This window comes from Diplotaxodon limnothrissa, linkage group LG18, assembly GCF_057381915.1.
Source record: "Diplotaxodon limnothrissa isolate DT_005_m linkage group LG18, D_limnothrissa_male_GT1.1, whole genome shotgun sequence".
Classification (NCBI taxonomy): Eukaryota; Metazoa; Chordata; class Actinopteri; order Cichliformes; family Cichlidae; genus Diplotaxodon; species Diplotaxodon limnothrissa.
Genome location: NC_140613.1, coordinates 10,687,592 through 10,701,649, shown reverse-complemented (window position 1 = coordinate 10,701,649; position 14,058 = coordinate 10,687,592). Strand labels below are relative to the sequence as shown.

At 38.2% G+C, this 14,058-nt stretch overlaps 1 protein-coding gene across 1 annotated transcript; it reads right to left on the bottom strand.

Moving 5' to 3' along the window:
* Positions 1 to 1,995: 1,995 nt before the first annotated feature.
* rab31 (RAB31, member RAS oncogene family) lies at positions 1,996 to 12,723 on the bottom strand. The gene is made up of 7 exons (XM_085377903.1): positions 12,555 to 12,723; positions 10,236 to 10,315; positions 9,021 to 9,102; positions 6,898 to 6,969; positions 6,477 to 6,583; positions 4,799 to 4,908; positions 1,996 to 3,930 (listed from the first exon to the last, which is right to left on the bottom strand). Exons 1-7 carry the CDS (start codon positions 12,588 to 12,590, stop codon positions 3,833 to 3,835), a joined length of 585 nt encoding a protein of 194 aa, XP_085234029.1. The 5' UTR covers positions 12,591 to 12,723; the 3' UTR covers positions 1,996 to 3,832.
* Positions 12,724 to 14,058: the final 1,335 nt, after the last annotated feature.

Sequence of the window (14,058 nt, the reverse complement as noted above, 5' to 3'; positions counted from 1 at the left end):
TTAGATTTGGAGATCTTATAAAACCATGATTTTAACCACTACTTTTAACAACAGTTGTATCCCTCTGGGAAAAATTTGGAGACCAGTTGTAGGACTTTTGAGAGATGAATGTCGTCTGGTTCGTGTCTGATATATGACTCTAGCTGCTCAAAAATTCCAGGTCTTCTTCTTTGTTTTTACTTTTCATTTCATCATGCTTATAATGCTTTTCATTGGTGAAAAGTCTGATATACAGGCAGGCCAGGTCAGCACCTGGACTTTTCTCCTACTAAGGCAGTAATCAGATTAGCATAGTCTGAAATATGCAAAGCTTTCCCTGAAAGAGGACGTCATCTGGATGGGAGCTTTATGTTGCTCTAAAAAGTGTATATACCTTTCAGCAGTGATGATTGCTTTTCCACCTGGAAAAAGGTGTGCGAGCTCCCAGTTACACAAGCATTAATTCCCAGACACAGACAGTGATTTCTGGAAGTGTTCCTGAGCCCACGTAGTGATTTCCATGACAGAATCATGACTGTTTTTAAGGCAGTGCTGCTTGAACGCAGACTGGTGACCTACTGCCAACTAACCTAACTAGTTTGAAAATCTTCCTGCAGCTGTTTCTTTTTTAGTTAATACTGAAGTCAGTGCAGAAAAACACCAACTGGTTGAGGAGAACTCTTTCTAAAAAAGAAAAACTTTTTTTATTCGAGAGATGAAACTTAACACATTTTGGGCCATCATGTGAGCGTAGATGAAAAGGGGAATGCTAAAAAGGGGAATTTAAGATGCTATTTGCGAGGAATCCAGCGATTTTGTGCAGTGTGTGTACTCATTGTGAACTATTAATATCTGAGGTTTGCTCTCTTAGAGACCATTGACAACTGCGATCCATCACTTTTATGGGAATTGAGGACTTCTCCTCAGTAAGCTGTACTGAATAGGACGCAGTCTACATGTGATTTGAGGTGTTTAAAGCAGTTCAGAGTGTCACGCTTGTGCATGTTCAGAAATAATGATCATTTCTTGCTGTTAAAGATAAAAGGTTGTTCTATAGTGATATCGGGTTTTTTAGGTGAAAGCCAGACATTTGTTCTTCCCTACCAGTATCATGTTCAGTCATTTCCATAGGACTCCAGTATAAGGTGGTTTAAATGAGGCTGCATAGAGTGTTTTCACAATGTCAAGATGTTAATGTCATGATACAACCCTCTTTTAGTGACTGCATCTTTCTCACTCATTTACCTATTATCAAAACTTAATAGAGATCTTGAGAAAAGAGGCTTGTTCGGTTCTAAAAATGAAAGGTATGGGTCATTACCAACACCTTAAGGGTGGTTAAAAGTGAAAGTACTGCGAGACCTCATTGGTGTCATAAGCCACTGTTCAATGACGATCCACATCAGTGGACAGATGGCCTGTTTTACTCCTCTTTCAAACCGTTTGTCTTCTCAGTCTAAAGTTTGAACTCTGGCATCCTTCAAAGAGTGGCCTTTATCCTTTAGATGCAGATGTGTAGCTCAGTCTTGTCCTGTCGAGGTGGCTCTTCTACGCTGTGCCATGCATTTATGGAATAGCTGTTTGTTTTCTCCAGTGAGAACACTATGATACTTAGCTTGTGTTTGGGAGTTTTGTCTTTGGCATGAACCAGCTTTTGTCAAGTGTGTCGCTGGGTCTGAAGTGTTCTGGGATGTCAAGCTTGTTGGCTAAAATTCTCCAGTTTCTTTGACAGCAAGCGGGATTCACCCCCTTTTACTTTTACAGCTGAAGAAGACTCTTGGATGATTGATAGATCAAATATCATCAGTTCAGTTGCCTCTTTGTTTTCAAGCTCTCTAGACTACTGGATGACTGAGAAACTGTACAGACATCAGCTTAGTTTGTAATCCTTTGACAGTGTTTGAGATCTTTGATGACACTTCAGTATTTCATTATTGGAAAGAGTAAAATTTGAAGAGAAATTGAATCTTTACTTCTTTATTACATTGATTAATATACAGATGTTAATCTGGTCTATAGAGTAAACAGAGAAGCATGACTGCAGCATACAGTATGAGTGTGACTGTAAAGGAATGGCAGTGTTATGTATATATTTGGTCAGACATGAGTAATTAATTCTAACAGTATGCACATTTTAGCCATGTCATACATTTTGTTTAGAAAAACATACAAAAGGCACTTGTGTCGCCATCTCAACACACAAAAGGGGGTCCAAACAATGCGCACTGAGAAATCCAGTCTACATTGTATGAAGGTTGTTTTCAATCATAACTCTTCCAGCTGATATAACTTTGTTTATATCTGGTACTAAGAAGCTCTTAAGTTCATTTCAGTTTTCATCTTAAGCCAATTACTGAGTGGTGCATTTTAGTGAAAGATTGTAGTCCCATGCCGCACATGTGCTCCAAATTAACCTCTGAGCTAAAAAACTGCGTCATATACCTAAAGGTATGCACCGTATGTTTTTCAGATAAGCAAGGCCACACAGACTAGAAGATTTCTGAATGAAGGCTGGTATATTTTCCCATATATAGGGCGGTAAATATCATTATATTTATGGCATTACAAAGTCAACATTTGATTCTATTATCCCATCATACCTGTTGATAAAAACTGTACACGTTATAATGTAAATAAGTAACTCAAGTACAAATGTAAACTACAAATGTAAGCTATGACAATGCAAAACTAATTGGTCAGTATTGTAATTAATTTTCATGTTCCTTCAAATAATTTCTCCTGTATGCTGAAGTTAAGGAGAACTGCAATAGTTAACATTTTTACTATTAAAGCAACTCCCAGCTGATACTGTGTAAATATGCAAAGTGCTGCATGATGAACGGTTTAAACGGTTAGGGCTGCGCTCCCACAGTTCTTTTAGAGTTTGGTTAGTATATGCAATATAACAGCTGCACACATGTTTAAAGTCAAATAGATGCAGTTCTTGTCTCTTATCAACAATACAAAAGTGACCCCCTTTTACAGGTAAAATGCATGAAAAAACAAAAACACGACTGGCAGCTGTATACAGTCGTTCCCTGCAATGAAATCTCAATACACTTCAGCACGTAGAAAACATCTTTAACAAATCACTATGTAAACAGTTCTAGCATTGGTCACAGTGTTTCAGCCGGGGGTGTCATGCTGTAATTGTGATTCAAGCTGTTCCCACTGCAGCACTACAGTTAAAACCTTTCTAAAGCAAATGTGCGTGAAAAACACGTGAGGAATGTAAACCTGTCGCATTTGAGCTACAGAGATAAATGCTCGTCTGAGTTTGTTCTTAACGACCTCTTACTTAAATGTGGCACATGTGCACAAATGCTTCATGGGTGGAGGAGTTAGACTTGCTAAAAATTGATATTAAGAATTTCAATGTGTTTAAGAGCCACAGTGCTATAATAGTCTACAGAGAAGGAGAGTGATGAAAACAACTATTAAATTCCTGTCTTTAGAAAACACGTCAGCTCCGCTTGTTTTTAATTTGTGCTCAATTTTAAAGTCAGAGTATAAAATGAGTTGAAATTTAGAATGAGCTTCTGTATGTATCACACCACACAGTAGTTCAGCCAGAACACCACCTGAGGGGGACAAACTGAAGGCTTTCTGCTTCATGACTTCAGCAGATCTGAAACTGCTAGGAATAAATTAAATAAACATGCATGTTAAAACTGGTGGATTGACGCATATAATACTGCTGGCAGGTTTTTCTGTTTCATGTTGCAATCAACCACACGTGCAGGCCAACTTCAGTCTGCTCACTGTGCTGTCACTAGGGTAAGACGCCGTGTGGATTGCTGTGCTGGTGGGTCCTTAGTGCGGAAGGAAGTAATCTTATCAGCCGCTGCTGGTACTAGCAGCACCTCCTGGTGGATGGAGCAGGCTGTCGTGTGAGTTTAAAGGAATCATTGCTGTCCACCTCAGAATTTTCCAGGGGTGGAATTTGTTTACCTAAAAATACAGACATTTAAAGAGATTCCACATCAGATTTAGTCATCTTAAGCATACAAAGAGTTTTATAAATTTAGCTGAGTTGTATTTGGCATTGCTTCACTACTACTAAAATTAAGGCAGAGCAGTTTTTTTGATGACCACATGAAAGAAAGGAGTTTGCTTAGCTTAGGATACACAGCGTTGAACCAAAACATCCCAGCATCAATTAGCCGGAATAAAAATAAAACTTTCACTGTGTTATATTTGATTTAAAATGTATCCCCCACATTATGGCAGAACCTTAATGCAATTAAAACAGAAAATGTGCATTACAAACTGCATGTTTCATATCATCATTTGGAGTCATGCTGTGTTGCAGGCTCCAGGGTAATGTAGAGTCCAGGTTTATTTGGAACTGAATAATTAAAGTCAGAGATTTTTTTCTGCTTCCATTCTGAGCACAAACAAAAGATACATTTAAAAAAAAACTGTCTCTTGTCACATTTATCCACTTTGTTAACTGATCATCCACTTCAGGGTCTATTCTAGCTGTCATACTGCAAGTTGCCAGGTACATCCTAGACAGGACACCCTCAATCACAGGGCCTGTAGCCAATCTAGATTTGTTGACCTAACAAATCCGTTTTTGGACTATGAGAGGAAGCTGGAGTTCACTAGGGTATTAACATAGACTAGTGTTTAACATGACCAACAGTTACTTTCACTGAAATGCAGACAAGAGAGAAGATTTTAGAGCTGATCCGCTCTAAAAGTGTAGTTACTTTTCTGGGGAGGTGCAGCAGGCTGCTTAGGCCACTCTAAATCAAGCACAAGACAGGACACACTAGTACTTCTGATGGAGAAAACAAAAAGCCACAAAACCTACTGATTTTCTGAAAGAGCTCCTCAACATTGACAGCATTTCGGGCACTCGTCTCAATGAAAATAGCCGCAATTGATTCAGCAAACTCCTTAGCTTCCTTCATAGGAACTTCCCTGTAAAAAAGATGAACAGTTCAGATGGAAAATCTGCATTTTAATTAGTCACTTTCACCAGTTGAGTTTCTAACTGGATGTAGACATGTTTTTTTTTTTCAGGCCTGACACTTCTTCTCACCTCTGATTGTGCAGTTTCCTCCATTTTTTTTAAGGACAAACTGCACACCGTGCCAAAATATATCGGGGTTTCAGCTTATAACACTTTGGGAATCAGTTTGTTGGGGTAGAAATGCCATTTTATGCCTGTCAAATTGTGTTATCTTTGCAATCTCTCATGAATTCAACTAAAAATGTTAACAAAAGATGTATATTTGTGACAGGCTGCCAGTAACAAAATGTCTACAGATACAACTGAAAATTGTTTATTTGCTAAGTTGTCTGTAATGTGAAGGCAACACTTAAAAAAGGACTTTTTAAACTTGACTGTTTCATAGGTCAGTGGCTCAACAAAGTCAGTCCACTGAAAATAGTCAGGTACAAGAACGTACAAAATGTACAGAAATAAAGTGGCGACTCCACACCTTTGCACAGTATTGTGTGACTTTACTGCACATATATTGTTGAAGGAAGGGATACAATAAAAGAAGACTTATAATTGGGACCAGAGTGAATAATAACACAACTTCTTCATCACTAAACATAAAGAGAAAGGTCATGTTGCTGCTTTGGAACAAATAAGACCTTTGAAGTGATGCCACAGACCTCCAATAACAGGGGTGTCAAAATTATTTTAGTTCATAGGCCACATATATATTTTAGTTTGGTCTCAAGTCTGTCAGGCAATAAAACAAAAATAGAAGTACTTTCTGAAAACGACCACAATTAACGAGCTATTCATTGACAGAACATGTGACGAAGAGCCTCAGAGATCAGTCTGCTGTCAGTACAAAGAACCCCAGTGGTTGTAAATTCAAGAAATGCACAAGTCCTTGGCTTAACCACCTTACTTCAGTGTGGTATGACAGGACGTGGCTAGACGATGATTCAGATCTCTGCCCGGATTAAGTTAACAGTTGTCCTGTTTCACTCTTAAAGACTTGCAACACAATACTTTGTACTTCTTCTCTGCAGTTTGCTCACTGTGAAAATCCCTCAACTTTGGACCCCTTTTGAGGTAAATTATTTCCATTTTCACATTTGTTTGTTAACTCAGTCTAACAGTGTCTGTAGAAACTTTTTTTAAACATATTTGCAACAAAAGAGATGAAAAATTGCAGCTTCAAAGAGACAAATTCAACAAACTCTGTTCCAGATGGACCCAGTACATTAAAGAGCTGAGAAGCGATTTTATTTAAGTGACTCTCCTTACCTAGGTAAGCAACTATAAGGTGGACATCACACCAAGATTGGATCAACTGCCTCCAGTTAGAGAAATACAACTGGGAACTATTACTTACATCTTCCTACAGTTTTGAGAAATTGAAATTCTGTTGGATATGTTGACCAACAATGTATATGGCTATCTGATCTTTGTCCCCATGTATGTTGTAAAGTTCCTTCTGTACAAGATCACCAATAAAAACTACAAATATAAAAAAAAAGAGAGATGAAAAAAAGAAGCCCACCTGATGTCTCCTAAATCATTCTTATTCCCTGCTATAGCTACTACAATGTCTTCTGGACCGTGTTCCTTCAGCTCCTTCACCCATTTCTTCAGCGTCTGGAACGAATCCTGGACAACAAGAAGAAATTGGGGTCAATCCTGGGATAGATCGTTTATGAGAATATGCCTAGCAGTTTTTTTCCGTCTCCTGTCATATATTCATTGCTTTTTTTTCCCCAGACGAGTTTCCATTAACAAACCAGGAAAGAATGACATTTGTAGGTCATGAAACACAGCATCTCACAGTGATGGAAAAGTAGCAAAAATTCTTCACTTACAAATGTTCAGGACAGCTGTTACTGATGTTTTTCATTTTTTCCAGGGAGCTAACAGCCCTGACACTTTAACCAGTTTAGCAATAGTAAACTTGCTGTTACACTTACCAGTTTAGTAATGTCATAGACAATGACAGCAGCAGCCGATCCTCTGTAGTACATAGGAGCTAACGAGTGAAACTAAAAAAAGACGACACATTTATATTAGTTAGCATGATTGATTTCATTTTTTGGTATATCACACATAAATATGATCCAAAGTGCTCAGTCTATGATTAATAAGGGGGAAAAAAAGCTTATAAAAGCCTGGCAGAGTACTATGCCCATACATTCTTACATGATGAGTTTATGGAAACAGTTACTTCCTCAAGTCCCCAGGCCTTTCTAACTTTTAGCAGTTACCTTCACTTTGACTTGACAAACTGTGGTAGCTTGTAAAGAAATGCTGAATGTAAAAATCACCTCACTAAATGTTAGCCTACTGCAGATAAACGATGAGTGAACGCATCGGCTAATAATGTACCAACACGTGCCAAACTTTGAGATCATTTATAAACAGTGAATCCAAAAACGAATGTCAATTTAAGAATAAATATCACACTCAGGTTATATTCTTTTACATTTCCTATACCAATGTATGGCATCTGTATCAAAATTATTTCTATTTTGTACTGAAGTTACTGTTGGTTTCTCTTATCAGTTAAAACCGGCACCATTCCCTTAAGCTTGCGCAGCTTTTCTTCTCCTCTGCACAGACACATTGCTCAGCAACTATCATCAGTACAACTATATATCCACTGCCAATGAGAAGAGAAGATACAATTCATCTCAAAGTTGCAGCAGTTTAGTTAACTCAACAATCATAAAAAAAAAAAGTCAATCGGTAGAATGGTAAATGGCCTGTATTTGTATAGAGCACTTTACACATCCAGTCATCCACCCATTCAAACACTGGTGATTTCAAGCTACATTGTAGCCACAGCCACCCTGGGGCGCACTGACAGAGGCGAGGATGCCGGACACTGGCGCCACCGGGCCCTCTGACCACCACCAGTAGGCAACGGGTGAAGTGTCTTGCGCAAGGACACAACGACCGAGACTGTCCAAGCCGGGGCTCGAACCAGCAACCTTCCGATTACAAGGCAAACGCCCAACTCTTGAGCCACGATCGCTCGTATGTATTTTAATAAAGTAGACAATGTGTGGCCAATTAAATAAGAAATCAAATGAGTGCATCATTTCCGTTTTAAAAAATTCATTACATTTATGGCTTGCAGAAGTTTATTTTATAAAACCCTTTTCAGTTTAAAAACATTATCAGTGCCTTCAAATAACATATTCCAGTGGTTCTCAAACTGTGGTCATCAATCAGATATCCCACCTGCTGTGAATGTTTTAATGCAGTACCTTTGTTATTATTATCACTTGTCACATCCTGTTTATGACAGTTAAAATAAATAACATTCATATAAGAAATAAAATTGTCTCATGTAAACTATATGGTGTTAAATAGGCGTATACTATTGTACTTTAATGTTGGTCATAAGGGTGGTATTCTAAGAGCCATATATTTTATGAGGTGGTACTCGTTTTGAAAAGTTTGAGAAACACTGACATGTTCAATTATATTTGATATCTAAAACCCCAAAAATGTCAGGTAAGGGAAGCGTGTGTTTAAACAAGCAGATGGTGTTTGAATGATAATAAATGTAGAAAAAAATATTATGGCATGTTTTTGAAATTATATTAATTACTCAGACGTCACAGGTTTAATCAGCAAGCTCACAGTCATGATGATAACACTACACTACAGTGACATCAATATTTCAAGAGTGTCCACAGTTGTATTGTTCACAGATGTTTACAATCAGCACCACTGATCACACAAGATCAGTCGGTCAAATGTAATAATAGAACGCTCACAGCAGAAGTCCCAGCATACTTTTTTCACACATAAGCAGGAAATGCTCGCGTTAGTTTTTTCCATGCAGTAAGCAGGTTTGGCAAGCTTCAGCTATAACCCACCTCCCCCTCTTAGCCATCAAATTAATCACCGTGATGTCTCATGACCTTTGAACTCTTGTGTCAAGCATCCTGTTTCATAACCTATAAATATCTACCTATCACGAGTACCAGCTTTCTGATGCAAAGTTTAATGGAAAATCAACATCACATGTGTTAACTTAAAGCTAACAGCGAGTCCATGCGGAGTTTCTGTTGCGTACACTTACCCGTTCCTGCCCAGCTGTATCCCAGATTAGAAATTTGTGTAGCTCATTTCCACATGGCACTGTCTTGGTCAGGAATGACGCTCTGTGGATGATTTAAAGCATTTCACAACAGCTATTTTTTAGGTCACTCTTTAAAAACAAAGGGAAAAAAATCTGTGCATGTCAGCAGGAAAGTAAGAACACTGAAAACAAGTATGTTTGGGACAGCATGTTTGTTGCTATAGAGGCATGTAAAACCTCCTTTATTTCAGTGTTTATTGCACCAAGTACTAAGAAAACTATAATTTTTAAACAATTCTACAATCTTTTTGCCTTAAAGTGTTACTCCAAAGTGAGGGTTTTTAAAAAAAAAAAAAAATCAGATGCAATGACATAGTAAAATCAAGGTTTTTTCACAGGCTTACAGAAGTTGGAAGGTGGATTTGCAATTATTCATTTGAACCCATTTTCCCATAAGTTACATTTTTTACACTGTTTTCAACCACTACTCGTACCCTATTTGTGCATTAAAGCTTGCAAACACTTAACTAAAATTTGTACTTCAAAAATGTAATTAAATCACATATTTGTAATAAAATGAAAACACCTTATGAGAATTATTGGAGTTGTGGAGCTGAAGCAGGATGACTCCCGCGTGGGTTTGTCTTTATTTCAGTTGCTAAAGTTTGTTTAGAATAAGCTATGTGTTACCTGCTGAGGTTTCCCTTACAGGAAGGAGACCTTTTGGCTGAGCTGTACATGTTCTACATTGTCTCAGAGGTTATGACTATCACCAATCCGCCCAATTTTACTGTGGACTAAAGAAATATTAAATAGTAATAAAAGTCTGTTAAGTTTTAACAGTCTGACAATAGTGTCTTATGCAATTCCTTATATGTATATATAAGTATTCAGTTAAGATAAAAGACCCAAATGAAATAAGGTACATTCATTTTTATCTCTTGAGTAATCAGTTCTTCTATAATTAGGTTTAACTTCTGTAGCTTATAGACAGTTCATAGGATTATCAATCTACCCATTAGTACAAATGATGTGGATTGAGATCACTAAAAAACACAAGCTTAACTTGAGCTTGAGCATAGTTTCATTCAGCCAAATTACTGATTAACTGGCTGAATCTCCCTGTACATTTCTGTACATCTTTACTTCAGCTTTGTGTCCAAACACGATTGATTAGTTTCCTGCTGCTTAAGCCTTCTGCTGATTAACACTCACCCTATGGTTGGACTTATGTTGTGATCGAAATGATCCTGGACAAATCGGCAAACAATGCTGGATTTCCCAACTCCAGTGTCCTGCAAACATCAATCAGTCACAGGACATGCACACAAAGAGTGAGCGGTCACTATTGAACCTACTGGATTATACAACCATAGCAAATACAAGAGTATGCAACAGCAGTATTTAAGTCATTAAAATGATAACGTGAAATTATCCAGTAACACACGGTGTATGACTCTGTGTAACACGTACTTTCACTTTAGATTTCTTAAATATATTTTGATGGTAAAACTTTTGTACTATAATCACTTTTACTTATTAAGGGTTTTCACAATGAATACTTCACCTGCATTCTTACTAAGGGCCAGCAGGGGGCAACTCTTGTGGTTGCAAAAGGTTCCAGCTGTAATCAGCATCTTCCATGCTAACTCCAGGTGAGCACAACAATCTGCTAGCCACCAAAGCAATCACAAAGAGGCTTTTGTGCACAGCGTCCTCTTTGCGACTGATTTCACCTACTGTAGCAACAGCCAAGCAACCTCTGGGAACTATTCACCAACCACTCTGGGAATACACATTTTCCCTTGCAAACAGTGGCTATATCATGTCCATCATCATCCGAGATAATACCGGTATACATTTTTTTACTGATATCACAGACTCACTTCCTACTTACAGACTCCATTTAGTAAGTTGACTTTTCAGAATATACTAATTGCCCAACACAATCACAAGGTGTTAGCCAAATGAGCATGTGGTTCACAGAGAGAGCCACCTCTTATTAGTGTTGTGCAATACTGCAGATTTTAAGTAAATACAAGGCCAGTATCGCTGTTACCAATACCGATACTTCTAACTTATAACATCAACTTATGTAGAGAAGAGTGGTGTGTCATGACTTATGAGATGAATTTGCAAATTCTGAATACATTTTATTGACCACAGTAATTGGATAACACAATAAAACACACCTTTCAGCTTTTTGTGTATCTTGAAACTGTGTTTTTTGGAGACCTGGAACGTAATGCCCTTTTGCCCCACTAGCACCTACTGGGCTCAGCATGGCTCAACTCAATTCGGTTTTTAGGTGGTACTCAGTTGTAATTGAAAACAACTGAAAATGAGTAGAGTTGAGTCAAATTGGTACTATTGGAAAAAAGGCGCAAGTGTGCCTGTCTCAAAAAGACTTCTGTTGTTTAAATGGGTTATAGGGTAAAAATAAAATAGACATTAAAGTCTGTTTTATCCTTTCCCCAAAAAGTCATTTAATACAGTTCAATGGACTACATACTGAATTTAGATCATAGAAACTAAGTATCAATTCTATCGCACTAGTATTGATACCAAAACCAGTGCTGGTATCATTACTACCGATATCTGGATAGACCCCCCCTCTCAATTGTTACCTCTGATTCCAAAAGACCAACATGTCAACAGTAATAATGCTCAACTCATTGTATCTACATTAATCTTTGAGTCTGTCTATAATTTAAACTCTCATGCAGTCCCACTTTTCATGTAACACATCTGATGAAGAAAATAGGACCCCCCACCCACCCACTTCCTAGTCTCCTAATGTGGCACCCCATTTTTTTAATCGTATAAACACCCCTGTACGGTTTTATGTGACTTTAAATGTGCATAAAATCTGCTCCTCCCGCTTGTTATAAGCATGCAGAGGTGTAACAAAAGATGGGTTAAGGTCAGCGTATGGTTGGGCTGACTCAAAAAAATATTTTAGTGAGGATGTCAGGGCCCTGAGGAGGTATGCGAGGGCCTAAAAACCTTATGAGGCTCTGAAAAGTTCCCAGCTCCCGACTTCAACATCATCGATAAAGCGACAGTTTGCGGTCCAAAGCGCACTCGCCGTCCCTGTCACCGTTTATAAAGACAGACTGACGTGTTTCGCTAACGCAGCAAGAAATCTAACGGCTCGCTGGCTCCGATGATGACGTAATGGCTGATAAACTGTCAGAGCCGTTATAAAGTAAAGATTTATACTACACAGCAGAGCTTAATCTGTTAAGAACTACAAAATACATGCGAGAGGACATACTCAAAATGACTGCCGACCGATGAGGCTGGTTTTAAGCCAACTACTAGCTACTAATATTAGTTAAATTCCCAACTTATTTCACGAAGACGACAAAGAGTTCTTTTAAATAAAATACCGGAACTGACAAAGTACCGACTCTACCATTAAGTTGTAAACGAGCAGCTGTTAACATCAACATGTTGTCGGCTTTTTCAGTTTCGCAGCAGACTAAAGGAATTTGCCCCCAAAACGGATCAACAAAAACATCAACCACTTACCCCTAAAAGGCAAACCTTGAGCTCCCTTATAGCCATGGTAAGTTTTGGAAAGTTTTTAAATCATCATTTGTCAGTGTACACTCAATGTATTTCTTTCTTCATGCTTGAAACTCTATTATTTTCCCCTCTTCTTGGATAAAATAGAAACCCAGCCCCTGATACAGACAGACATCTCCACTAAGCGGCTGACAAGGCGCATAAAATAAATTTTACAACATCCGGCAGTGACTTTCAAAATAAAGGTATCTTACAGCCGTTTTGGCACAAATAATGCGAAAAGGCTCCAACAAACAACTTCGTTTGCAATTTTATCTCTGCCTGTCAGTTACATGTTTATATTTTGAAATAAGAGATGAAAGATTTTAGACCTATTTTACCCTAAAAAAACAGTGTTCTTTAGTTAAGAATAGATAAAAGTGCATACAATGGTCTTCAGTTCAATGAAAGTATAACAGGACCGGGAAATGTCGGTCTGCTCTTAACATATTTTTGCAATTAACTAATTTAACCAAAGACAATGACATGACAACTGTGACAATGATGTTTTTGTTTCAAAAATAAAAGCCTAAAGTAGGATCATCACACAGCCGGCTGTGCCCTGGCAGCCAAAAATGACTGGGCTCCAGCCCAGTAATGGCTACCAGGCTTGGGTGGGTTTTTTGTAAGTGGGCTTGGGCCAGTTTGGACTGAGAATTGGCAGAATAAATGCACGCACACTGCATTAGGACTGAAAAACCGACCAAGGTTGGTAGTCTGACTTTTGACAAGATAAAGACTTTGTTCACTTTCAGCACCCAAACTACTACCATATATGGGCCAAGGCATTTCTTATAAATCAACTTGATTTTGGCCATTAAGGTGCCAAGCCGTTTTGTATACCTGGCCAATCTGTTAACATACTTTACAACATCACGAAACAAAGAAAGATGGGGAGGGCACCGAGGAAAACTGACAGTAACCACAGAGTCACAAGCTATGCAGGTTTCTGTGGTACATGATAGAAATGACCACAAATAAAAGAAAATACAACCATCAAGACTGAATAAGCTACTTATAAGGCAATTCTCAGTCATATGGTCTTGTGAGTTGTAATTTTATTATTTTTCATAGAAGAGTGAGGAATGACTGTGACACAGTAAATGTTGCAAGAAATCTATGGTTAAAAAAGAAAAAGAACACCAGGTAAGATGGATGCATGGATCCATCCCCCACCTTCTATCAACAATTTAAGCTGCTGCTGTTGTAATAATGAGGGGAATCTTTTCTTGGCACACGCTGGGTGAAGAGAGCATCTTTGTAACCACAACCTAACTGAGTATTGTTGCTGACATGTTCATATCCTTATAGACATCCCTTTTTTTAATCTCTTTTTTTGTTCACTGTGCTCAGATGTCTCCAAATATCTCAAAAGTCACCAGATCTCTATTTCATAGAGCACCTTTCAGATGTGGTGGAACAGGAGACTCAGCCAACCACTCAACAGTAATTGTGTGATGCTGTCATT

Bases quoted from the DNA above. Each gene is read 5' to 3' on its own strand.
- rab31 (XM_085377903.1), bottom strand. From the start codon at position 12,590: ATGGCTATAAGGGAGCTCAAGGTTTGCCTTTTAGGG. The intron at 6,970-9,020 runs GTAAGTGTACGC...GTCTTTTTTTAG, and splicing joins ATACAGCTGGGCAGGAACGG to TTTCACTCGTTAGCTCCTAT. The intron at 3,931-4,798 runs GTAGGTTTTGTG...CTGTATTTTTAG, and splicing joins GGAGCTCTTTCAGAAAATCA to GTAAACAAATTCCACCCCTG.